General features: G+C 47.7%; 1 protein-coding gene across 11 annotated transcripts in view; it reads left to right on the top strand.

Annotated features, from left to right (window-relative positions):
* Positions 1 to 26,878, top strand: part of GPATCH2L (G-patch domain containing 2 like) — a 62,354-nt gene that overhangs the window by 11,101 nt on the left and 24,375 nt on the right. For 7 of the 11 annotated variants that reach the window (XM_038743610.1, XM_038743600.1, XM_038743649.1 and 4 more), the window contains exons 2-8: positions 201 to 878; positions 9,425 to 9,492; positions 13,646 to 13,822; positions 16,330 to 16,409; positions 19,043 to 19,101; positions 20,226 to 20,280; positions 23,857 to 23,942. In XM_038743610.1, coding sequence (XP_038599538.1) covers positions 211 to 878; positions 9,425 to 9,492; positions 13,646 to 13,822; positions 16,330 to 16,409; positions 19,043 to 19,101; positions 20,226 to 20,280; positions 23,857 to 23,942 — 1,193 coding nt within the window. In that variant the 5' untranslated portion in view covers positions 201 to 210. Of the gene's footprint in view, positions 1 to 200; positions 879 to 9,424; positions 9,493 to 13,645; positions 13,823 to 16,329; positions 16,410 to 19,042; positions 19,102 to 20,129; positions 20,170 to 20,225; positions 20,281 to 23,856; positions 23,943 to 26,878 lie in introns of all 11 variants that reach the window. The other 4 variants (XM_038743621.1, XM_038743657.1, XM_038743682.1 and 1 more) reach the window with 3 other exon arrangements.

Raw genomic sequence — 26,878 nt, 5'->3', positions numbered from 1 at the left:
TCCGTGACAGGGGACCTGGGCTACTAGCGCCCATTTTTAGCGGGAGAAGAGGCGGGAAGGCTGGATGATTGGGCAGGAATCGGACGTTAGCTGGTTGAAAAGTGGCCTGGAGATGTTTCTTCCCGACACGGGGGAGCTCCGCTGAGCTCCGACCTCTCGAGACGGTCGCGGGCCCCAGTTCACTGTGTTGTGTTTTGCAGATAAGGCCTCATGGACGAGCTGGTGCACGACCTGGCTTCGGCCTTGGAGCAGACGTCGGAGCAGAACAAGCTGGACGAGCTCTGGGAAGAGATGGCGCTGAGCCCCCGGCAGCAGCGCCGGCAGCTTCGCAAGCGGCGGGGCCGGAAGCGGCGCTCCGACGTCGCCCACCTGGCAGAGCACGCCTGCTGCTACAGCGAGGCCTCGGAGTCCAGCCTGGACGAGGCCACCAAGGACTGTCGGGAGGCGGCCGCCGCCGCCGCCGCCAACTTCAGCGATTCCGATGACACGCCGGTGGCCGGGCGGCACCCCGCGCTTGGCGCCACCTTAAAGAGCAGGCAGCATTCCTGGCCCGAGTCCGACTCCTTTACCGAGAACGGGCCCGGCAGGCCCCTCCGGCGCCGGCGGAAGGTGAAGCGGGTCACGTCGGAGGTGGCCGCCAGCCTCCAGCAGAAGCTCAAGGTGTCGGAGTGGACCTACGAGAGGGGCTGCCGCTTCAAATCGGCCAAGAAGCAGCGTCTGTCCCGCTGGAAGGAGAACGCCCCCTGGTCCTCGGCGGCCCACGGGCTCTGCGAGCCGGCGGAAAACAGGACCTTTCTCGGCAAAACGGGCCGGAAGGAGAGGATGGAGTGCGAAGCCGACGAACAGAAACAGGGCTCTGACGAGAACATGTCAGAATGGTGAGAGCTTGCCCACCTCCTCCCGCTCGGTGCAAGGGGAGGGTCCCCCGCCTCCAGTCCGAAGTCCTGCGGTAACCGGCTGCCCCTTACCGACGAAGACAGCTGGGCGGTTCGGATAATTGATCGGTTTCTAATCCCCCAGCACTCGCCAGAGGGGCCGGAGGTAGCGTTCAAAATCTCGGGGCTCCTGGGTTAGACGAGCGCCGTCTCCGCATCCGAGAGAAACGCTTCATTTTGCGGGCGCGTGGTCTAATTTTGCCCGTGCCCCTGCATTGGAAATCGAAACCCGGTCGCCGACGTGTCTGTCGCGTCAGGTAGAGCAAACGCTCTTTTGAGACCCCGGTGTTTTAAAGTTATCGGTGCTCCCGCGGCACTTATTTTCACTACACGCTGGATGGAATGCCGGAGGGGAATTAGGGAAAGTTCTTCCGACGACGTGTGTCCGTCTGGATAGAACAACGCACTGCATGTCGCAAGACATGGCTGTGCACACATGTGACGGGGTCGGTCGAGGCAGGATGTTGTTCGTTTTCCACGCGGCAGGGTTCTTCAGGAACATGAAGTCCATGTTCCTGGACCGATCTTGCTAAAACCAGAACCTCTAGCTAGTCTGGCATGCCATTCCCAGAGCCTCAATCTCACCTTTCTTTACCGTATGTGCTCCTTGCTAGGACAAAGGATGATTATCTCACAAATCCCAAATTCAGTAGGTAGCCTTCTGACGCAAAGGATTAAACGGATAGGGTGCGTGGTGAAAATTTCAGTAAGATTTGGCCTAACGTTTCCGACTCCCTGGGGTAATTGGATGGGATCTGGTAGCTTTAAGGAGCTGTAGCCCCAGCTAGGTGTTTTGCTTTGAGTTGATGTAACTTCTTTTCCATGGGCCCTTTTCTCTTTCAACTTGGAGTTTTAGCACTCTGCCAAACTTGTCTTCTGCACTAGAACCTGGTTTAGTGCGAAATTCGTTTTGAAAAAGAAGAAATCAAAGGCAGGCACTTCATGAGTTGAGGACACTTAAGTTCAGGAAAAACCGCCTGGTCCTTCACATCAGACCCTCTTTTTGGCTGGGTTCTCTGCCTTCTTGCTCTTTCCTCTATCTTAAGAAATAAGGTGAGCTTGTGGTTTGGCTTTCGACTACTTCGCGAAGACTCTCTCGATAGGTGAATTCCAGTTGACTGTGTTTCCTTGCTCAGTAAACCTTAGGTTTTGCTATTCCTAATAATAATAACGTGATATTTGTCATGTGCTCCCTATGTGCCAGGCACTGTTCTGAGCGCTGGGATAGATACGAGATAATCGGGTTGGACACAGCCCCCGTCCCTTATAGGGCTCACACTTTTAATCCCCATTTTACAGATGAGGGAACTGAGGCGCAGACACGGGAGGCAAGTGGCGGAGCCGGGATTAGAACCCAGGTCTTTCTGACTCCCAGGCTCACTAGGCCATAATAATAGCGATAATAATAATAATAGTAATTATGGTATTTAAGCGCTTACTGTGTGCCAGGCACTGTTCTAAGCTCTGGGGTGGATGCAAGCGTATCAGGTTAGACATATTTCCTGTCCCACTCGGGGCTCAAGAGGCTCAATCCCCATTTTGCAGATGAGGTAACTGAAGCCCAGAGAAGTCAAGTCACGTGCCCGAGGTCATACAGCAGATAAATGGCATAGCTGGGATTAGAACCCATGACCTTCTGACTCCCGGCCCATGCGCTATCCACTGTGCCATGAAGCTTCTCCAGGATGCCATGCGTCTCTTGGTCGGCCTTCATCCCCCTGCGTCCACAATATTGAGAACCCTTTCTTCTCGGATTAGCCAAAGTAGTCTCCCTTTTTGAATATTTTCAAAGATAGCAGCTCTCTGGACCATTATTACGCCCGTTTCCAGTTTATTTCCCAACAGATGATCAGACAACTGAGAGTCTGGCATTCAGCTGATTTAAACTTTCTCTCCGCCTCAAGTTAATGGTTTATGAATTTATTTTTTTCTCCAAACCTCCCCACGTATACGATGTGGTATGCTCATTCTTTCTCAGTAGTTTTTTCCTCCCCTAGTTGAGTCTACCCCAGCGCTTTGGCATAGTGCTTGATACAGCAGTAAGCAGTGAATAAATACCATCACTAACTGTCCAACTGCCAAAATCAAGCGTGATACAGTAGTAAGCAATGAATAAATACCCTCACTGACTATCCAGTTGCCAAAATCAAGCAAGACTTTTCAGTCTATCGGTGGTATTTACTGAGCATTTCTTGGGTACAGAGCACCGTACTAAGATGTTGGGGTTGGGGGCGGGTAGCAAAATAAGTTGACGTGATCCCCGCCCTCCAGGAGTTTACAGTCTAGGTGACGCTCTTTCAAGAACTAATCAATTCCTCCCCCTTGGGTTTTTTGTACCCCCTCCTGCTGCAGTAGCTTTTGCCATTGTACGTGGTCCAGTTGCAATAGTTCCCTAATGCTCCGAGTTGTTTACGATGGGCGAGGGAGCCTTGCCCTCTTCCACCTTTGACCGACCTTTCTCCCGGGAGGATGTCTCACCTATTTGTCTGCACTGCTCATTTATGCTCAGCCTCTCCCTACCCCAGCAGCCCCGGGGGAACCAGTCTGGGTGAGTCACGTCCATTCTGTCCATTCTACTGTACTGCTGTGCAAACACGAAAAACCGGAGCGGTGTCAAAACATAATTGTGTTTAAACAGAGCATGAGGCTTTTGGAGGACAGTGGGCAGGTGAGTTAATGTGGTCAGAATCGTTCATTGGATTCTTGAGTGGGTCTGTTTGTGGCACTTCTTCAGGTGTCTAGGAGTTTTTAAAAAATAAATTGTGCTCGTTTGCTTCTCTCCCCCCTCCACCAAAGTCCTCTCTGTTGTGGTGCCTCTGATGCTTGACATAGTCAATTCACGTGCAGGGTAAGAAGGTGGAGAAGTTGCCAACTGTTATGCAGTCATTAATGGATCCATCAGTGGTATTTGTTGTCACCCATCCTCTCTCAAGACTACCCACTCTGGTCTTACTTTTAGGTGCCCATCCTGATATCAGTTATTATCACAATGTCAGAGTTTTGTTTTTTTAGGTGTTTTTTCAGTGGTATTTAAGCACTTACTGTAGGCTGCACTACGACTAAGCGCTTGGGTAGATAAGCCATTCAGGTTATACACAGTCCATGTCTCACATTGGCCTCATGTTCCTAATCCCCGTTTTGCAGGTGGGGTAACTGAGGCTCAGAGAAGTGAAGTGACTTTCCCGAAGTCACACAGCAGACTGGCAGTGGAGCTGGGATTAGAACCCAGGTCCTTTGATTTGTTGTGGGCTTTTTGTTGTTGTTGTTTTAAATAACTGATGCTCAGAAGCTGCCTTTTCACTTGAATCATTTCAGAATTGACTTTTGGGCCAGAACCAAATGAGGGATTAAACTGGACGTGCAATTCCTCTCTCGGTCTCTCCCCACCCCCATGCGCCAATCCCTCAGAAGTTAGGAGCTGCATAAAGCAGATCCAAGGAAAGAAGCTTTTGTTCTTTCATTTAGAATCCTCAGTTTTGTTTTTTAATGTGTTTGTACACAACTCAGATTTCCAGATGAAGCCAGGATTTTGTCCAAGTCCTTCCTTCCGTGATTCAAAGTCCTGCGTCGGGCAGCTACTGGTCTAATTCGCAGCTTAATCTTGCTCTGTCCTGGGCTCGCAGACAAAGACGGTTGTTCACCCTGATTGTAGTTCAGCTCCTTGCTCCCGGGAAGGCAAACTGGCTGGGTAATGGCCTGCACCGGCAACCCGGAACCTTCCTGCGCTGATGTATTAGAGGCCCATGTCGCAGGAGAGACAATATTCCCTGCTCCCAGAAAGCAAGTGACAGAGACAGAGTGCCCAGGCTCGCCCCTCCTTCTCCCGCCCAGCCTGACCTTCTGCGGCCCCTCGCTGCCTCTTGTTTTCTTATTTTTATAGAAAATCAATACCCTTCCTGACACAAACAATAGCTCAGGAGCAGGAATAAATGGGGGAATGCTGAGATCTCTGTCCATCACCTCTCACTTTAACTCCCCCAAACTCCTTAATTACAAGTGGGCTTGGCTCCAGGTGTTTCCTCCAGTGAAATTGCTAAATGAGGACCATTTTATCCAAAGATTGGGTGATCAATAAAACTCTATAGCGGTAGCTTGTCGGATCAATAGCATTCATTATTTCATGGTTAAGGTAAGTAGCCTCCTTTGCAAGCGGAGGTCATTAATCAGTGTTTAACGGAGCTGCGAAAAACAGATTGCAGGTTGAGGTTATTTTGTTTCCTGTGCCATGAGCGGTGGGTATTTGCCAGGGATGCTTTTCTGGGCATATTATTTCCCTGCCTGAGACACTACTAAGAAAGCTAGCACCTTGTAGGGCTGCAGTATTAAATACTTGGATATTTTAAAGTGCATGAGAGGTGATAAAATTTCGATTTTTTTCTGGTTCAAAAAGGAATCATTTTAAAAATTAAAAGTGAAGCCAGAAACCACTTATTTTTTTTTCTTGCAAAAGTTGAGAATGCACCTGGGTTGTTTTGTTTTTTTTTGGTGGGTTTTTTTTTTCTGAAGAGCTTATATACCCGCATGTTTAACTTGAATGACTCCTCTTAGTGAGACTTTAAAATGCAGGCACCCCCTGGGCACTAATTTTGGAACAGTCCCAGCATCTCGGGATCATGAGGGTGGTGGAGTCCGTGTGTTTGGAAGGGCCTTCTTGATTTGATGCAGAACCTTTAAAAGGGCCCCTGTGATCAGGGGCGAAGGGAGTGGGATGGCATGGAGTGTGAAAGAGAGGAAAGATTGTCATGCTCCCCAAATAAGAGGACTGGCTGGGAACTTCTTTTCAGTTGGAGGGGGCGTGGGGGGTTCATTGCGAACCAAAAACCGGGAGGGAGGCCATTCGCTCTTCCCAAAATCACACACACCCAAAGCAAGCCCTTGAACTGGCTGGTTTGGAAACTCACTGCTTCAATCAATCAGTCGTATTTATTGAGCGCTTACTGTGTGCAGAGCACTGTACTAAGCGCTTGGGAAGTACAAGTTGGCAACATATAGAGACAGTCCCTACCCAACAGTGGGCTCACAGTCTAAAAGACTGCTTCCTTTACCCTCTCCTTTGAAGGATAGAAGTTCAGGGATGATTAGCCCCAACCCGTCCCTAAATCCAGCATTGCGTCTTGAAAGTTTACTGTAAATATGCCTCAGAAGACATGCTTTAGGACAATGCGCTGCTGGTGCGGGTTTGTGCCAAGCGCGTTACCACGCTCCTTTTAGTGCTTGTTCCCAAGAGGATTTTAACTCATTTTACTCACCGAGACCTCTCACTTGACAGTCATGCTACAGAGCTGCCTTCCTTTCTTTTTCCTCCAAAACATTTTGAATGACTTTAGCATTCAAAAATGAAGTAGTAGTATGAGTATTTATTAAGTACTTTGTGCAGAGCACTGTGCTAAGTTCTGGGAAAGAATACCCAGTTGGGAATTAGACGTGATCCTTGTCCCTCAGGGGATTCATAGTCTTAAAGTCTATTTGACATAGATAATGGCAGTGCTTTTGGCACAAAGTGTCTTTTTGCTGAGTAGAATGAGGAAGATAACCTACAAAATGAAGTTTGGTCTCCTTTCTTCATGCCGCGGGTTTCGTTCCTCCATATCGTGGCTGTTGTGTGAAGAGTGGTATCGTGGGGTACGGCGTAAGTCATGTGGAAGGATGTGGGGGATGCTTACTTGGCCTTTGCTTCTACATTCGCACGCAGGGTCAGGATCTCAACGAGGGTAACTCCATCTTTGAATGGGAAGGAAACGTAGAGATGTTTTCCCATTGATTCCTTGCAGTCAGGATCTGTCCCAGAATCAAGCCCAATGTGTCGGCCAAGCCCAACATCTACGTAATTCTCGTGTACCTATCCCAGCACTTAGGGCCGTGCTTGGCACGTAGTAAGAGCCTAACAAATAACGTTATTGTTATCATCATGTTATTATTTATTAATACAGATGAGGCCACGGATTATTCCTGCCCCCTTCTTTCCCCACCCCGTGCCTAGTATCATTTCGGCCCCATGTCCCTCTCCCCCGTAACTCAGCCCCGTCCTTCTGACCCTGCGCTCCACTCTCTTTGTTCTCTGGTCATCCCTCCTCTTTCCTTCCTGGTTCATAGGCCCGCCTCTCTGCCCCAGCCCCAACGGTCGACGACAAGCCAGAAAGGGGAAGAGCATCGCTGTGCTGCCGGGAGCTACACGCCGGCCACAACTGCACTCACCCACATCCTGTCTCAGAATTACTCGGCCTTCGCTCCTCTGGCTGGGGCTAGGGCCAGGGCTAGGGAGAGGGGGGTCTCTTAGTGGGAAGGGGCCAGTGCTGTGCCGGGCAGGCCTGTGGAAGTGGCTACTGGCCTAACTAGGGCTACATGATTTAAAAAGAATAACCAAACCCAGAGTGGGTGGGCAGATGGGAAGAGGATAGAGAACTTCCTTGGAGCAGGGGAATTTAGGGAGGGAATTGGCTTATCTGCAGAGACTGGGGTTACTGTCAAGAGTGGGGAAAAAAATAAACAAATAGTCGTATTTATCGGGCGCTTACTGTGTGAAGAGTACTGTGCGAAGCGTTTGGGAGAGTACAATATAACAATATAGCAGACAAGTTCCCTGCCCTCAGTGAGCTTAGATCCCTGGGTTGTATGTTCTGTAGGGTGGAGTTTACTTATTTATTTATTTTACTTGTACATATCCTATTTATTTTATTTCGTTAGTATGTTTGGTTTTGTTCTCTGTCTCCCCCTTTTAGACTGTGAGCCCACTGTTGGGTAGGGACTGTCTCTATATGTTGCCAATTTGTACTTCCCACGCGCTTAGTACAGTGCTCTGCACATAGTAAGCGCTCAATAAATACGATTGATGATGATGATGATGATGAGTTTACCTGCCTTACATTTACATATGTGCACACAAAAATATCTAGATGTAAGCGTTCTATTATTGGTACATAATTACATTGTATTATTTTGGTAATTATTTTAGGTCTGTGAAATGATAACACCCTCTGCTTCCTTGAAATTCCCATAGTTTTTCAGTATAGTTCTTGCTTTTAACCTGTAGGCTGGGCAGAGAGGCGAGGTATGATGGTTAGAAAGTGGATTTGATAGTTCAGAGTCCAAAGTTGTATTTTTTCTGACGTTTATGTTCCTTAAGTTATCTTTATAATAGGGTTAACAATGCTTGTTTGAAAAGGGGCAGTGTGGCCCTGTGGAAAGAGCAAGAAACTGGAAGTCAGAAGATCCAGGTTCTAGTCCCAGCAACTCCCCTTGTCTGTGGTATGACCTTGGGCAAGCCACTTAGCCTCTCTGGGCCTCAGTTTTCCCCTCTGTGAAATGGGGACGAGACCCTCATAGATTGTGAGCCCTGTGTGGGATCAGGACTGTGTACAATATGGTTATCTTGTACCTACCCCGGGCTTTAACACAGCACTTGGCACATAGTAAGCACATAGTAAGTATCATCATCATCTTTGAGTGGAAGATTATTTGGCAGGGTAATTATGAGTTTTTTATTGTTATTATGAATTTAATAATCAGCCATCTTCGCATCTCCCTGCCTCCAACATCTTCCCTCTCCAAGCCATATGCCTTTCTGCTGCCTGGATTATTTCTTTAAAATGTCACGTTGTTCATGTCTCCCTATTTCTTAAAAACTTGTAATGGTCACCCTTGCTTTTGAAGCAGAAAATCCAGACCATTGGCCTTAAAGCACTCAATCAGCTCTCTCCCTTCTACATATCCACTGTCTTCTCCTACTTCACCCTAGTTCACTGCCCAGTACAATGCTCTGCACAAAGTAAGCGCTCAGTAAATACGACTGAATGAATGTTTTTATTCCTCTCTACAGCAGGGATGGTAGACAATACCTTCCTTCAAGAAGCTCACAATCCAGTGGGTAGGATGAGATAAAGTAGGTTCCTGATAAAGAAAGCCGTACCTTGTTCTCATCTCTCTTGCTCGTGCCTTCCTGCATGCTTTGAACTTACTCACCTTTCACTTCCAACAGTTCACGTCATTCCCCATCTCTAAAGCCCTGCTAAATCCACATCTGTCCCCATCTTCTATCGCCCAGTTCCATTTCGCCCTTTGGCAACACCGAAGGACTTAACTTTCCAGAACCCTCATGGTATATGTCTTCTATCCTCTATTACTCCCTCAACCCTCAATCCGTTCAAGTGTCGGTCCCCCCAACTAGACTGTAAGCCCCTTGGGGGCAGGAATCGTGTCCTCTTCTTCTTTTGTACCCTCCCAAGCGAGTGTTCCGTACCCAGTAAGACCTTGAGTAAATGCGATCGATTGAATTTTTGTATTTATTCTGTCAGAGCCACATCCTCTGGAGCGGCTGCATCTCACTCGCGGGTAACTTGGACTCCCCATCCAGTGTGCACAGTTCATACGTGGGGTGTGGGTGGGGTTACAAGCCTCTGGATTTTGAGCATTGAAAACCGCAAAAGGAATGTCGGTTTGTCGAGCACGTAATTGGGGCCAATAGGTTATTTTTGGTGCTGTTCTTCTTCCAGTGAAACCAGCAGCGTGTGCAGCAGCAGCAGCGACCCGGGCCTCTTCACCAACGACGAAGGCCGCCAAGGTAACCCTCAGCCAGGCCCGCGGATGGGGTTCACGGGAGGAAATTAGCAGTTACGGGGGGTTAGAGTGAGGCGTTCGGCTGGTGGATTGAGCGAAGGGGTTGGGACTGGGGTGTCGTTTTTTACAAGAACCACAAACGGGCACCTGGGTTTCTGCGGCAAATTGGCTCTCACTGGCATAATCCCATTGTCTCTGCACTTGATTCATTAAAGGGTTTCGCTTTGGGGTTGGGTGGGTGAAATAAGCCTTCCGTGGGGCCACAGGCTGATGGGATTCCAAGTGTGGTGGTGCTCGCCAAGCGGACCAACCCGGCCCTGGGTTTTGGGGCAGGGTATGAGCTCAGGCTTGCTGAGGGACACCTGCCCACTCCCTTGAGAATCACTGAGCCTCTCCTCTGGCAGGGTTGGCATCAGGAAAATCTTCCTTCCACTGTGGTGGTCATCCACTGCTGCCACCTCCTGTTTCTCCTTGCCCTTCCTAGAGTGGGCTCGAAGGCAGTCTAGTGGGGTACCTCCCCTACGGCATTCTCAGAAGTGCCTTAGTTCCCCTTTTAGATAGCCCCTTTTGGGCTAATGCGTGCATGTATGTAAACAAGCGCACACACACAAATCCGTTTTCACATTGACTCTCCAAATGTCCAGCCGTCTACAGGCAGACATACTCGGAGTTAGGACACCCAAGGATCTCAAATGCACCCTTAACTTCAGGGATCCCGAACAGCCCCCCAGCTTTCTCTGTCGTAGTTCTGCTCTGCCTGAAAACGAAGCTAGTCACTGGAGCCTGAATAGCAGGCTAGCTTCTTCTCATCTGTCTGAGCTCTCTATTGCTCGTACTGATCATCCCCTCCCTTCCCCCCGCCCTCCCCGCACTGCCTTTCCTTTGAAGGGGAGTTAGTGTTTAGAAGACACCACCGTGGCACCGAACTCCAAGTCAGTCTCCACGAACCCTTGGGCCATGGTCCTCAAAGTCCAAAGAAAGGAACAAGGAAGGGACCTCATCCAACCATTAGTCATGGGCTGTTTGCCGTCCCTACTTAGGGCCGAGAAGATGGGGCCTGGTTTCAACGGGAAGGATTTAGGTTAGACACTGGGAAGAACCATCTGCCTGGTTGGCTCGTTGAAATAATGATGGCATTTATTAAGCGCTTACTATGTGCAAAATATGGAACTGATTATCAAGGGAGATTGTGGCATCTCCTCCCCCTGGGGTTGGGGGGTCTTTACAAATAGGCTAGATAGCCATCTGTTAAGGGGTGGTTTCTGGCGAGCCCCGCCTGAAGCAGGGGTAGTCTAGAGGTCCTCTCAAGGCCCCTCCCTTCTCAGTCCTCTTTAGGTATTTCTAAAGAAATTTGCCAGGATTACCTGGGAAACACAGATCCTCCTTCCAGGACCGTGTGTTCTGTTCATCGTCTAAAAATGTTGCCTGCCTGAACAAAATATGCTTAGTACGGACGCGACGAGCTCTTGTGGGGGGACTACAGATATAATGGATATGTGGAAAAGCAGAGAATCTTATTAAAATAGCACAGGCTCCACCGCTTGCCTGTTTGGGGTGAACGTCTCAAGGAGGTGGCTGCTTGGCTGTTATCTTGGTTTGCGTTTCCTAAGGGGAAACTGGGCTGAGCTGCTCTAATGGGAATATTATCGGGCGAAGATCATTCACCAAGACACCGCTTTGTTAATTATATTAACTCTGCCTTTTGGAGACTTCCACAGTGATTTAACAGTTGTCACTAACCTGGGTGTCAGAGGCCCGTGGCCCTGACAATTCAGGTGACTGACAGGTCCAGAGTAGCTCCCGGGAGGACTCAATCTACAAGGGGGTTAATCAGTCCTTTAACCCTTTCAGTGCTCCCATGTAGCTTCCTTTTCTTTGTTTCTTTCCTACTGCCCTTCATTCCTAAAGCAGTGTGAGTATATACTTAGCACATAGTTGATGGAATGCACCATAGCGAGCACTTGGGAAAGACAAAACAGAAAAGTCACATGTTTTCCTGCCCACAAGGAGTCTACACTCAAGCGAGGGAGATATGCATGAAAGATATGTACAATAAAATAGTTAAGTGATGGTACAGTTTTATTTTCACACACGGGCTGAGGCTAGGCAGAAGTTTGTTCATAACTGTTAGAGTTGGCTGAAGCGTTTATAAGATTTAGAGTGCTGGGAATTAACTGGGAAAGGCTTGCCGGAGGAGGTGAGATTCTCGAAGTACTTCAGATGGTGGGAAAGCCGAGGCCTACGTGATTTGGGAAGCGAGTTGGTGGAGCCTTGAAACCGATTGTGAGGGGCGTTTTCACTGATGCAAAGAGCCCCAGGAAGCTAAAGGAGTTTTTTAAGGATGAGAGGTGGGTCGAGTGACGCGTTGAGAAGAATGATCCGTGTAGCATAGATTAGAGAGGGAGACCAGCGAGGAGCCTGGCATAATAGCGTAGCCACGATATGACCAGATCTTGTCCCTGGGTGGTAGCTGTGAGGATGGAGAGGAAGGTGCGGCTTAGGGCGTTGTGTAGGAAGGACTGGCAAGATTTGGCAGTAGTTTGAATGTGAATGTGGAAGGAGAGCGAGGAGTCAAGAACGACTAAGGGGTTGCCAGCTTCTCGAAAGGTGGCGTTGCGGTCGAGCAAGGCGGGGAGGTTAGGGTGAAAGATGATGAATTCCGTTTTAGATACGTTCAGTTTGAGGTGCCGGCAGGACGACTGTGTGGAGAGGTGCTGGAGGTGAGAGGATATGTGAGGTTGCAGGTTAGATTGCTGCAGGTTAACCCTACATCTGGAGAAAGGTGGATTGGCAGGGCCAGGGATTCTTTTGCAGGGTCAGTAGGCAGGTGTGTCAATATAGCAGACACATCTGAGAGACTCCTCTTAATAATAATAATAGTGATTATCGTACTTGTTAAGTGCTTACTATGTGCCCAGCACTGTTCTAATCACTGGACTTTGGTCCCCATACTAACAACAATCCCCTGGAATAATAATAATAATAATAATAATGGCATTTATTAGGCACTTACTATGTGCAAAGCACTGTTCTAAGCACTGGGGAGGTTACAAGGTGATCAGGTTGTCCCATGGGGGGCTCACAGTCTTAATCCTCATTTTACAGATGAGGTAACTGAGGCACAGAGAAGTTAAATGAATTGCCCAAAGTCACACAGCTGACATTGGGCGGAGCCGGGATTTGAACCTGTGACCTCTGACTCCAAAGCCCATGCTCTTTCCACTGAGCCGTGCTGCTTCTCTGGAAAGAGAGCAGGTTAGAATTGGATGCATTAAATACTGACCACACACAAGTGCGAGGAGGGAGAACTTGGCAGAAAGTTCCAAATTAGCACTTGAAGTTATATTTAGGGATTAGCACCTTCAGTTAGCCTTTTGCAGTGGGACAGAATAGAATAGGCTTTTTAACAACAACTCTGTTTAATGCTGGGTGGCTTTACTGGGCTGCTTTTAAATAATAATGGTATTTGTTAAGCGCTTGCTCTGTGCCAAGCACTGTTCTAAGCGCTGGGGTAGATACGAGGTAATCAGGTTGTCCCACGTGGGGCTCACAGTATTAATCCCCATTTTACAAAGGAGGTAGTTGAGGCACAGAGAAGTTAAGTGGCTTGCCCACGATCACCCAGCAGACAAGTGGCTTAGCTGGGATTAGAACCCATGTCTTCTGATTCCCAAGCCCATGCTGTTTCCACTAAGCCATGCTGCTTCTCAATGCGTCAGTCTACTCATGCCTGTTTTAATGGAGAAGAGAGATTAAAATAGTCTCCACTTCTGTAATAATAATAATAATGGCATTTAAGTGCTTCCTGTGTGCGAAGCACTGTTCTAAGTGCTGGGGGGGAATACAAGGTGATCAGGTTGTCCCATGTGGGGCTCACAGTCCTAATCCCCATTTTACAGATGAGGGAACTGAGGCTCAGAGAAGTTAAGTGACTTTCCCAGGGTCACACTGCAGACGTGGCGGAGCCGGGATTAGAACCCATGACCTCTGATTCCCAAACCCGTGCTCTTGCCGCTGAGCCACGCTGCTTCTCAGTGACCACGTCTTCCTTCCAAAGTGTAAACTAGAACGTGGCAGCTTCAGATGACACCGTGACTCTGGGTGATTGTAGGAGAGGTTGGGATTTCTGGGAGTAACTGCCCTTCTGGTTATTTTAGGGGATGATGAACAGAGTGACTGGTTCTATGAAGGAGAATGTGTCCCCGGATTCACTGTCCCCAACCTCCTACCCAAGTGGGCACCAGATCACCGATCTGAGGTGGAGAGGATGGACCCGGGCCTCGACAAGCTTTCCGACTCTACATTCCTTTTGCCGTCTCGACCGGCCCAGAGAGGTGAGGCTGGGAAACTTAAAATCTGTTCTTAGATTATCCCTTCCCTCCCCCCACCCACTCTCCGAGCTCCTCCAGTCTGGTTTCTGTTCCCTCACTCCACCGAAACTGCCCTCCTTTAAGGTCACCAGTGACTTTTTCTTGCCAAGTCCAGTGGCCTCTACTCCATCCTAATGGCCCTTGACCACTCAGCTGCCTTTGACATTATGGACCACCCCCATCTCCTAGAAACACTGTCTAACCTTGGCTTCACTGACTCTGCCCTCTCCTCGTTTTCCTCCTATCTCTCTGGCTGCTCCTTCTCTGTCTCTTTCACAGGCTCCTCTTCTGCCTCCCATCCCCTAAATGTGGGTGTCCCTCAAGGCTCAGTTCTGGGTCCCCTTCTTTTCTCCACCTACACCCATTCCCTCGAAGCACACATTCGCTCCCATCTCTACGTAGACGATTCCCAAATCTACATCTCCAGCCCTGATCGCTTTCCTTCTCAGCAGTCTCGCATTTCCTCCCATGTTCAGGACACCTCTGCTTGTTTGGCTTGCCAACGCCTCAAACAGCATTTCGGAAACCGAACTCCCATCCCATTATGTTGCCAATTTGTACTTCCCAAGCGCTTAATACAGTGCTCTGCACATAGTAAGCACTCAATAAATACGATTGATGATGGTGATCTTCTCACCCAAAGCCTCCCCGCAGTTTTTCTAATCACTGTAGACAAGCCTGTAGCATTGGCATTTTCCCTGACTCATCTCTATCGTTCAGACCACTTATTCTTCATCACCAAATCCTGTCGATTCTACTTTCACAACAGCTCTAAAATCTGTCCTTTGTCCTCCATCTAAACTGCTACTACACTGATCCAGGCACTTAAAACCCTCCTCGATTACTGCATCAGCCACCTTTCTGGCCTTCCTGCCTCCTGTCTCTCCCCTCTCCTGTACATCATTCTCCTGCCCAGGTAATTTTTCTAAAAAAAAAAAGCATTCAGTCCACTTCTCCCTTCTCCTTAAGAACCTCCAGTGGTTGCCCAACCACCTCCGCATCAAAAAAAAGCTCTTTAACATTGGCTTGAAAGCACTGAATCGGCTCTCCCACTAACACCTTATCTCACTAATTTCCTGCTACATCCCAGTCCACACACCTTTGGTCCTCTGATACCAACCAACCAACTGAACCTCGATCTTGTCTGCTTCACCGCTGACTCCTTGCCCATATCCTCCCTCTGATCTGGAACTCCTTCCCCTGCCCACCCCACCTCTTTTTATATAGAAGAGACCACCACTCTCTCCACCTTCAAAGCCTCATTAAAATCACATTTCCCCAAGAGGCCTTCCCCGACTAAACCTTCCTTTCCCCTATTCCCTCTCCCTTCTGCTTTGCCAGTGCATTTGGATCTGTAATCTTTAAGCACTTGATATTCCCCCCAAAGCACTTATGCACTAGCTGAATTTATTTTAATGTTTTTCTGCCCTTCTAGTCTGAAAATTCCTTGCGTACCGGGGATTTCTACCAACTCTGTTGTATTGTATTCTTCCAAGTGCTTAGTACAGTGCTCTGCGCTCAGTAAATACCATTGATTGATTGTATTTTAATGCCCTGATGTCGGCCTCTCTATCTCTTTGATTGCCAGTCGTTTTCTCTTGTTCTCTCATCAACCACCCCAGTAATATGTATCCTACAACCCAAAGTGCTGTTAAGGAAAGAATGCGAGAGCTCAGGAGCAGACCACATATATTCATTCTAGAATAATAATAGTCATGATGATGGTATTCAGCACTCACTGCATGCCAAGCAATGTGCTGAGCAGCTGGGGTAGGTGTCCCATACGAGGTTCACATTCTAAGGGTGTGGGGCGAAGGGGAAAGGATGGATATCTTATCCCCATTTTCCATCAGGAAAACTGTGGCACCCCGAGAGGAGCAGCATAGCGTACTTGTTAGAGCCCGGGCCTGGGCGTCGGAAGGTCCTGGCTCCGCCACTTGTCTGCTGTGTGACCCTGGGGATTCCAGAGTTACTGGGCAGTAACAACCTAGCGAATGTGGCAGATTGAACTCAAGAAGGTTCTAGCATGAAGCTTTTCGTATAACACAACTGAACGTCTCCCGAAAGCCTGGGAGGGACCACGCTTTTCAAAGACCCCATTTATAACTAGGACTAAATCAATCAATCCACTGAATCAATAAATACCACTGTATTTATTGCTTACCGTGGACAGAGCACTGTAATAAGCCCTTGGGAGAGTACATTACAGCAGAGTTGGTAGACATGTTACCTTCTCATAAGGAGCTTATAGTCTAGAGACCAAGTTAAATGGGCTATTGATATATATTTCAACCCGCTTTTCCTCTTTGCAAGTAAATAAATACTTGACTAAAGATCATACACAAGGGACTAGGGTGTAAATGAATTCCCAGCGCCTCTTCTGACCAGCGTAGAGCTTCTTTACTCCGAGGGGTTATCTAGGAAGTTGTTTCCTGCTTGCACTGTTCAGGCCCCTCCTGTTTATTTTCCAGGGTTCCACGCCCGCTTAAATCGTCTACCTGGAGCAGCAGCGCGATGCCTCAGAAAGGGGCGGAGGAGGCTTGGAGGCAAGGTAATCCAATGCTGTATGTAGTGGCTGTAAGGGGGACAGTGTCTGCTGTGCTGGTAATAATTACAGTATTCGTTAAGTGCCCATCGTATCCCAAGTACTGTACTAAGCACTGAGGTAGATAGAAGATAATCAGGTCAGACACAGTCCCCGTTCCACATGAAGGCTGTGATCTAAATAGGAGGGAGAATGGACACTTTCTCCATTTTACAGATGAGGAAGCCGAGGCACAAAAGTGAAATGACTTGCCAAGGGTCACAGAGTAGGCAAGAGGTGAAGCCGAGATTAAAACCCAGGTCTTCTGATTCCCAGGCCCGTGCCCTTCCCAGTAAGCCGCACTGCTGCCCTTGCTCCTCACTGCTTCCCACACTGCTGTTCTGTCAGATTTGTCGTTCCCAGTCATCAGGAATCCTCAGGGCTGTTTCGGGACCTTAGACTACATTTTAGGTCCCGAAACAGAATTTTGATTATTTGGGAAGTAAAACAAAAACATCCAGAGGATGTAGCTTAACTTTGACAAATGAGGATTGGTCAGGGAAGGGCTCACTAAAAATGAATCTGAACTTCTTTACTGACCTTCTCATGGGTGGCACTTCTATTTTTAACTCCGTGCTTCTTTATTTCTTGAAATCCAGCTGCGGTGGGCTCTCACTGCCATGTCAACATCACCAGTTTGAAATTCCCAATCTAAGTCTTCTGTCAAGTTCGCTCAGATTTCATGGCCAGTGTCTAGAGTCAGCCTTTTTTCTGGAACTCTTCAAAGAACACTGGTCGTAATCTCTCTGCTCCCCAATGAGAAACCATGGACCCCCAGGGAACCCTGTAGTGCGGATCCTGAAGGGTTTGGAAAGCCTGCCCTTGCTCCAGCGCTGTGAACTGTAGAAGCAGGACTGAGACAAAGCGGGGGCTCGGGGGGACGCCTGGCCATGAAGCAGAGGGCATTTGAGAGCACATCTGTTTTCTACAGTGTTGAGTAAGAGAATTCAGGTTAATTTCAATGAGCCCCAAATTTCCGTATGATTGTCAGAGGGCTGATCTCTCTCGGGGTAACACCTTAGCCCTTTACCCTTTGGAAGCTCCGTTTAGACATTAAAATGTATGCAGGGTTTTTTTCCCCCTCTATTGAAAGCTCCCGGTGGAGCCTTTGGGAAGAGGGGGCCGTTTCGCTTTTCTACAGTTCAACAGCTAATAGCCTCCTACCCACCCTCCTGGCTTCATTTTAGCCACATGAAATAGGAGCCTTCCACTAGTGGGGAAGATATAAGGTACTTGGAAAGGTTCTTCTCAGCAGCAGGCCTGGAAGGGACCTGAAACTGGCTGGATGTGCTTTTAATGATTCCGAACGAGTAGGATAATATTTACTTGTTTTAATTCATCTTCATCACCTTAAAGGGGTATTTGTCATTTGCAGCGGAGGTCACTGCTTCTCCCCCAACAACCCTCAGCCCCCACCCCTCCGCCCCCTCCTTCGCTTTCTCCTTCCTCCCCCTATTTCTCTTTCTAAATTGTAATCATAAATAATGAGTTTCATTCACAGCTCCCCGCTAGCGAGCTGCTAATTACAGAAAGTACGGCTTGTAATTTACACCGTAATAAACTGTAAATTTAAACATTACGGCACTGTAAGTTAATAATTTTTCCGCCGTAACAAGTAGCCCATTTTTCAGCCATCCTCCCCCTGGCCCTCTTACCTCGTGTGTGTCTGTGACTGAAAGGCATGGCCGTATGGGTTGAAGAATACAGGGTGTGAAACCTTTTCATTTAGCTCCACTCCCGCCCAGAACCTGACCCCAAATTAATTTTCTGCAGCAAATTGCTACGCTAAGATACGCACCAAATGCAATGCTAATCCACCTACTCCATCCAGTGCCCAGAATGTTCAGGAATTTCATTTCTCCATGTGACCGGCGCCCGCACAGACTTGAATTATGCGTGCGCTTACAACTCCCGTCCACCTCCATCATTTTGGGTACCTTCAGCGATGCTGATTAGCCTTCATAGATCATGGGTTCTCCTTCTGAATGAAGGCCGAGTTCCTCCTTTCCTTTACATAACTCAAGTGAGAGGACCGGTCCCCACCTCATTCCTTGTGTTCTGTGATCACCGGTGGGCCTATATTTAAAGAAGTGAGAGGCCACCCCCTAAGCGAGGGGTTCCGGAGAGGCCGGAGAATAAAATTGGCAGGGGCAGGAGAGCTATTCCCGGGTGACGGTTTTCCGTCCCTGGGGTACTGTGGCCGGACTGGGCCTTCACCGTTCAACAGCAGGCCACGTGGCGTTGGCCGCTGCTGCCTCGCTTCACCAGGACTTGAAACCAGTGGGTGAAACCCCGCAAACTGGCCTTCCCGCCAGGACCCCAACTTCTGAAGAACTAGACTGTAAGCTTGTCGTGGTCCAGGAATCTGTGGTACTCTCCCAAGACTTTAGTACAGGGCTCTGCACACGCTGAGTGCTTAATAAATACAGTTGACTGACTGGTTCGCTGTCTGGAGTGTTGGCTCCAATTCCATAGCCATCTAGGGCCGGCGGGCCAGTCTTGGGATAGGAGCTGGAGCTGGTTTTCTTAATATCGGAAGTTGACTATCGGAAGGGCCAGTATTTGTGATGATGCTAAGGAGCCTCTTTCTCTGTTTTCAGGAAAGCAGCCTGGGCCACGATAGGCTAAACCACATCATGAACGACCCGCGTCAGAAAGAGTGAGCACTCGTTTTTTCTCTGGTTGGCTGATTTGGGCTTTAGGAAAAGGAAAGATTAGGCTTACGTGGCACTGTTCTGTCTTATGCCCTGTGTCAGAGGGAAGTCTGGTGGGTTGTATTTGAAGCGGCCATAGCACGTGGTATAGATTCTTATGAAGCTTCCCTGCCCTTTTCCGGAACCACATGTGAACTTTTGCCTTTAATCAATGAATCAATCAATCGTATTTATTGAGCGCTTACTGTGTGCAGAGCACTGTACTAAGCGCTTGGGAAGTACAAGTTGGCAACATATAGAGACAGTCCCTACCCAACAGTGGGCTCACAGTCTAAATCTAGGTGCTCTATTACAAAGAAGCCCCCAATGTTACGGCCCTTGGGCCTCTGCGAAAGTAGATCCAAAATGCATGAATTCATAGTCCCTTCCACGTGTCCCTTTCTTTCGGCCCCTGGGAGCTTAATTCCAAATGAGCCCATATGTGGCTGCTGACGGGAAACTTGGCATCTTATCTGGGTGCTGTGGTTGGTACAAGAACCAGACAGTAAGCTATTTGTTTTTGATGGAGGAGACATGCTATGCTCTTTCTTAGGACAGTCCCATCCCAGAAATGCTACTTTCGATAGCGGTCCTTGGACCTTCCCTCTGATTATCGTGGCTGCTGCCCAGTTACAGTGGAATGTGTCTGACAAGCCCTGTCTGTAACCTGCGGACAGACGTGTGTCGGGATGTCTTTGGTATCGTGGTGGCCCCTACGGCTACGAGTCCATCACAGAGCATAGCGTCTTAGCTTCATGACTGTCCCACGCTATACCCTGTGTCCTGTTAGAAATCCTATTCCACTGTGTTCCATTCCACTTAGAATTGTTTCTGCTATCAAGGTTGCACGTGGTTTAATATGTCTCTCCCTCTCTCCCCCAATTTCATCTTTCCTACTTTTTTTTTTTATCTTCACCTCTTTCTCCCATCATCGTTTCTTCTTTTGCTGACATTTTCCCCCATTTTGTTCTCTCTGTTCTCTCTCTTTCTACAGTTTCTGGTTATCGTCAACCGGGAAGAGGGATCGCTGTCAGGTAAGCTGGCTCTCTTCCGTCATCTTTATTTTCTCATTTGATTTCCTTTCCTTTAGAAAGAACAAAACGTTGCCTTCTGATTACCCTCACATGCCTGCCTGTGCACACGAGGTAAGGAAGCCCCAGGCCTTGCATCTTTTCTGGGATTCACAGAGTGCCATTTCTCAAGGATATAGGATTCTCATTGAATTATTTTGAAACTCTGTGGCATAACAGCTCATGAAGAGTGTGAATTTCCTTCTTTTGAGTTTGACTGTGAATGGCCACCGCTTTATCCTTCTGAAGGTTTTGAGGTGGAAAAAGAAGCAGTCATCTGTGACCTCTCGTTTTCGTTTCGAATCTTCCGATCAATCAATCAGTGGTATTATTGAGAACTCGCCGAGTGCAAAGCGTGGTCCTACAGCCACACATTCCCTGTCCTTGAGGAGCTTTTAATCTACAGGACTAGACAGGCGAAAGTGATTTTCAACTCCTAATAACAGAATCCGTCAATTGAATTTATTGAGCACTTCCTGTGTGCAGAGCACTGTACTAAGCTCTTGGGAAAGTACAGTGTAACAGTTGGTAGATATGTTCCCTGCCCACGACAAGCTTACAGTGTAGAGGGGGAGGCAGACATTAATACAAAGAAGTACATTACGGATTTAATACATTTTGGAAGAATAAAAATGTAAGAGTGGTAGCTCAAATTCATCAGGATGAAATAGCTGACTAAATAATTGAATATACACATAGGTACATAAGAACTAAATAATGGAATCTAATGATTGTAATAATTGTGGTATGTAAGTGTTTCTGTGCAACACACTGTATTAAGCACTGGGGTAGATATTAGTCATTCAGATTAGACCTCATCTCTGTCCCATGTAGGTCTCAAGGTCTGAGAGGAAGGGAGAGCAGGTACTTTAACCCCATTGTACAGGTGATGGGACTGAGGCACAGAGAAGGCAAGTGGCTTGCTCAAAGTCACACAGCTGACAAGCGGTCAGAACCCAGGTCTCTCGACTGCTAGGCCTGTGCCCTTTCCGTGAGGCCACTATGGGCATACTCCAGTGGCCACTGATAGTGCTAAGAGGGGCTGTTGCTTTTGATGTGACCCGAATGTTGTGAATCCGTCATCTTGGAGGAGGTGGGATTTTAGGAAGGTAGTGAAGTCGGGACAAGGTGTGGTCTGAGAGTTTGGTGGGGAGGGAGCCTCAGGCAGGGGTGATAGCATGAGGGAAGGGTAGGAAGCGGGACGATTGAGAGGGAGATACAGTCAGATAGAAAGCCCATTGCACAGTTTCCAAGATGAGCATCATATTGTGATTCTTTCGAGTTTGGAACTCAAGTTTGAACTGTGTAGGTTCCATTCAACAATAATAATAATTGTGGTATTTGTTAAGCACCTACTATATGCCAACCGCTGTTCTAAGCACTGGGATATATACAGAGTAATCAGGTTGTCCCCCGTGGGGCTCACAGTCTTAATCCCCATTTTACAGATGAGGGAGCTGAGGCGCAGAGAAGTAAAGTAACTTGCCCACGGTCACACAGCTGACAAGTGGTGGAGCCGGGATTAGAACCCATGTCCTCCGACTCCCAAGCCCGGGCTGTTGCCACGAAGCCACGCTGCTTTCCCCGTGTTACCCCAGTGATTGGCCTTGTACTAGAGGAAGTCTAAATAGCATGTAGATTGAGAGTCCTGATCAGGGATGGATTTATCATTTTACCACCCACGGGCATTAAATTTATTACTGCTCCCTAGCTAGTTAATTCTAAAATTATATTCTAAAAGTACGTTTCTTACATTATGAACTCACTCTGAAATTTGCACAGCACAATGCCTCACCTTCCTTTCAGCAAAGAGATTGATGTAGTTGGAAATCCGTGACAATAATTGTCACAACACACATTCGTTGCTTTTATCTCTAGCTCATTGTGAATATTGAACTCTACTCAGCCCTTTTCTCCTGTGATTCATTAAAAAATATTAACACCTTCCCCTCCCCGCACCCACAGACACACATATAGCATTCTCTCCTGTGAAGTCACTTCTGTGCCCCTGCAGTTTTATAAGGAGTTTCACAGATTTGCATAATCTCTGTTAGTGTACCCATGAATTTTGATAGGTGGAAATGTCAAGTGGAGAAACTACACTTAGGTGACATGTATTAGTAATATAATTAACTTTTTTATGATATAATGCATTAAGTATACTGTACCACAATTATTATTTTTCTGAAAAATTACCTCCCACCTTCTACCTCCTTCCTTTTCCTAATCCAAGATTGCCACTCTAGGCCAGGACTTGCTGGGAAAACGAAACTGGCCTTGATTCCTTAGCATGTGTGAGAGTTCAGTTGAGAATTTCCCATCCTTCTCTTTGCTGAACCCAGTTTCATTCTCAGAAATAGAAGCATTTTATGAGATTAACATCAAATAGAGAATTGGTCCCCGAGCAATGAAGTTGCTGTTTATTCTCTGAACTCAAGCAAGCCAGAATAAAACTAGGCACCTAAAAAAAAAATGGTTTGGAACAGTAACACTCCATCATTCATCCATCTTAAAAATGCCTTTAACCCAAGGTTTGAGGGGAAATCCTGCCCTGAGCATAAAGAATTGTCATTTATTTCACTTCATAAACCTGGAGAAAGATTGCAGTTATTTCCGCATTTTGAGAAATTACCATTATTCTCTTGATTCTGTTGCTGCACGAAAAGAACATCCTACATAAGAGCATAAGCAGTGTGTTTAGACAGGGTCTGTCCAGCCTGGTATTTGATCTTCTTCAGATATTTGGGGAACCACTGTGACGTTGCCCTCCTGGACGATCGCTGCCTCAGTTATGCACATCTGTTTAGCATCCCTAACTTTCCACCAACCATGTATCTAATGCTTTTGGGACGTTGAAACATCTGTAACACTCCTGCTAGTGACCCATTATATATTTCTCTCCTCTGGATTTTTCCAAATCCTCCTTGACTCTAATGGTATTTTCTGCCTGCCTAGCTTGCTGTGAAAATGCAGTACGTATACTCATCGCCTCGTGGGCCGAGTGGTCCTCTCCCATCCTTGTTAACAGAGGATTTATGACTGTATTCTCTTGCCCCATTGTGAAGAAGGAGCCCTCCAACAGGGCGCAGCGGCAAAACTGTGCGCTGACGGCACTTAAAGGAAAGTGATCATGTCCTTTACCTGAGGTGCGCTGCTCTGAGCCTCTGGAAGACTGGTTTTGGAGGCAACCGAGGCAGCCTTAAACTCGTTTACCCTGCCCAGTGTTCCGTATTTGGAGCCTGCTTGATTTGAGATCCGCTCGCAGGATCCCCCTCCGCGGGCTGCAGCGAGCTGAGCCCAAACCCTCCTGTGCTGAGAGCCAGGGAGGCGAGAAGATGTTAACAACCGTGTGGTCTGGGACCCTGCTGGACCTGTGCCCGGGGGCTTTCCAGTGGGGAGCTGAAACTACAGACCTATTTATAAATGGGATTCGTGCCGGCCTGGGTGAGAAGCAAGGCTTGCCAGGCACCGCGCCCTTTCAGGGCATGCCCTCCTCACCCTGTGTTATGTAAACTGTAACCAGACGGGAGATGAGGGCGTGAGGGGGCGGCGGGGGGGGGGAGGAAAGACGTAGAAGTGCTAGAAGTGCTCTGTAAAGTGCCAAAGAGATGTTATTGAAATGATCTCTTCTTCATCCTTTTCATCTTCCAGTTTAATCCCCTGTCTCCCCTTTACTCTCTGGACGTCCTTGCTGATGCTTCCCACCGAAGGTGCTTAGCAGCGCACTGTTCTGCCAGGTAACGATGGTCTCACCTTCCAGTCCCTGCTTGTTGGAACAGCACTGAGGCCTTTCCGAACCTGTTGACGTTCACGTAAGGGGTTGAGAGAGAATAAGAAAATGTACTCTCGCTCTCTTTTTTTAAAAAAAAAAAATTGAATTACTGGAGAATTGAGCTTGGTCCTAATTCTTCATCATCTCACAAACTAAATAAACCAGAAATTTCAAGCAGGTCACAGGTGAACTTGTACATTTGGTAGCTAATGTGTTCCAACAAAGGGAAAGGCTATAGTGGTTTTGAAGACGGGGGACTTTTTTTTTATAGCACTCCCTTATTATGTTTGTTGAGTGCCTTTTTTGTGCATTTATAATCAGTCAATCAATGGTATTGTGGGCTTACTGTGTGACGAACACTGTACTAAGCATTTGGAAAAGTGCACTACAGTGGAGTTGTTAGCTGCGATCCCTGCCCACAAGGAGTTTACAGTCTAAGGGGGTGTTTATAGCTGTCCTTCATTTTTGAAGAGGGAGTATTCAAAAAAGCATCATTTGAAGACATGCTCTGTCCCCAAGGAACTGAAGATCTAGAGGGGAAGGTACAAGAAAGAAAAAGCTCATTTTAAAAAATAGCAAAATGAACCCACTCCCAACCCCACTCCAGTTAAGCAAAATGCACAACCTTCTAAATACCTGTTAAAAGCTTGTCCTCCCCCACCATCCTGTCGAGGGTTGGATCTGGGCACCACCCTGGTGGGGAGGGCTGCTTTGTGACCTGGGGCAAGTCACTTCACTTTTCTGTGCCTCCATTACCTCATCTGTAAATTGGGGATTGAGATTGCGAGCCCCGCGCGGGACAGGGAGTGTGTCAAACTCAATTTGCTTGATTCCCTCCCAGGGCTTAGTACAGTGCCTGGCCCATAGTAAGCACTTAACAAATACCACTATTATTATTATTATCATCATCGTCCCGAGGCCCAAAAGACCCCAGTGGCAGGGGCTTCTTATTAAAATAGGAGCGCATGTTGTTTGCAGACCCGGCAAAAAAGAAAGCACAGCTGAGGTCACGGTCCTTTCTACTAATTTTGACTGCAATTTCCTCCTGATCCAGCGTGGAAAAGCTGGTACTCTGTCATGGAAACAATTTTGGGAAGAGAATATTTCTAATGATACCAAAAAGAGGATGGCAAATCACTGATTAGTAGTTCTAAAGTCCTAATCTGTGTATTTGGCAAAGACACCAATGGTGGAATTCACCTGCGAGGGCTTGTGTGGCTGCAAAGGTCAATGTGAGACTCACAGTCCCTGCTAATTGTGCACACAGTGTCCCTTGATGTGTTGTTATGCTTAATGTTTATCGTCCCTGGTGCTTTTTTCTCTCCTGCCTCCTTGTCTCTCATTCCATACCAAGCCTATGCTCGGGGAGAACCATTCTTTTCTTGAATTGCAGCGTGCCTTACTGATTTCTCCTCAGTAGTTGGCTCCCGGGGAATGCAGCATTGTCTGAGGATGCCACAGTGCTTTAGGCCTTAGGTGATTGTTGAACCCATCATATAGGAAGTCTCTCTATCATATGGGAGGCCATCCCTTCAGGGAGATAGAGCACATAAATAAAACTGTGTCATATTGAAGCTGAGAGTGAAACGAATCTTCTGCCTGACCTTACCTCAAAGTTGTTCCCTGCTGAAATCAGTAATTGTGCCTCTTTCTAGTTTCCTGCTCCCCTTTACATGCCGTTTCAGGTGGCTGTGAGGGGCAGGACTTGTGTGGTTCACCCGTGCGTGTCATTACCCAGATCGCTTTTCCATCTCTGCCCCCGCCAGCGCCGAAACCTGGGATGTTAGAAAAAGTCTTAGACTGCCCTTCTGGGCTACCTTACTTCGAAGCAAAGTAGCTGTTTGCCTGCCTCTCAAAAACTGGCAATGGTTGAACTCTGAGGAGGAATTTGGATGGTTGTATTTCTCTACTTTGCCCCCTCCCCTCGAAAAAGCTATTTCCCTCTTTGTTAATCATTTGATAAGGACGCTTGGCCTCTGTGAAACCTTTCACAAATGCGAATGATAGAAACCCTGTTTTCCAAGCCGACTTTTTTGACCTAGTGTGTATGCATTTCCATCTGAGGGACCATTGGAGGAGAAAACCTCCAAACCTAGAAGAACTTTCCCAAAGAGTGTTGTGGCAAATCAGTCGGGTAAAGCCCAGAATCACCAGCTGGACTGTGGGCACGCTGACAAGGAAAGGACCTTTTGATAAATGCCTGGTGTAGAAGACAAGTCTTCTTTAACGAAGAGGCAGGGGAAAGAATGCATTCAATTATACCTGATAGAGATTTCCTTTTTTGGCTTTTTGTGTGGAGTGGGGGAAGATTTCATTCAAAGCATCTGAAGAGCCCTGGGAATTCCACACCCATCATTAGAATGGTTTTTGTGTGTGGTGATTCTGTTATCATTAGTGGTATAATTTTATTTTGCGAAGAGAGAAGTGTTTCCTGTTTTATCGCAGCATTCCCCGAGGATGGCTGGTGTATTAATTTGCTCTCTTGCCTCCTGGCTGTTCCCAGGCTGTTTTTCCTCTTCATCATGGAATTTTTAATGGGGCCGTTGCCTCTTGAGAGGCATGTGAGGAAGAGGACCTCAGGGAGCGCTTCCCTTTTTTCACAGGCCTATAATTACTCTCCTTTAAGAGCACAAAGAGTTTGCTAATCATGCCAGAGCTGGGAAGGTTTCTTCCTGTCAGGCGGGCTGGCCGGCAGAGCAGAGGCTGCTCCTGCCCAGATTGTTCTCATCCCAGTCATCCCCTTTCACGGGTGTTTTTCCCGACAGTGCTCCGAAACTCCAGCAGTGCAGCCGTCCGTGACCAGATCCGCCGTGCCTGGCCTGGCGGAGAGCTCGGAGCACGTGAAGGCCTGCGTGGGGTTCCTTCTGGGCAGTGGTGGATTGGGGATAAGACTCAGTGCCT

Source organism: Tachyglossus aculeatus, chromosome 1 (genome assembly GCF_015852505.1).
Source record: "Tachyglossus aculeatus isolate mTacAcu1 chromosome 1, mTacAcu1.pri, whole genome shotgun sequence".
NCBI classification, from domain to species: Eukaryota; Metazoa; Chordata; class Mammalia; order Monotremata; family Tachyglossidae; genus Tachyglossus; species Tachyglossus aculeatus.
Note: the sequence above shows the minus strand (reverse complement) of the source record. Positions and strands in the feature narration are given on the sequence as shown.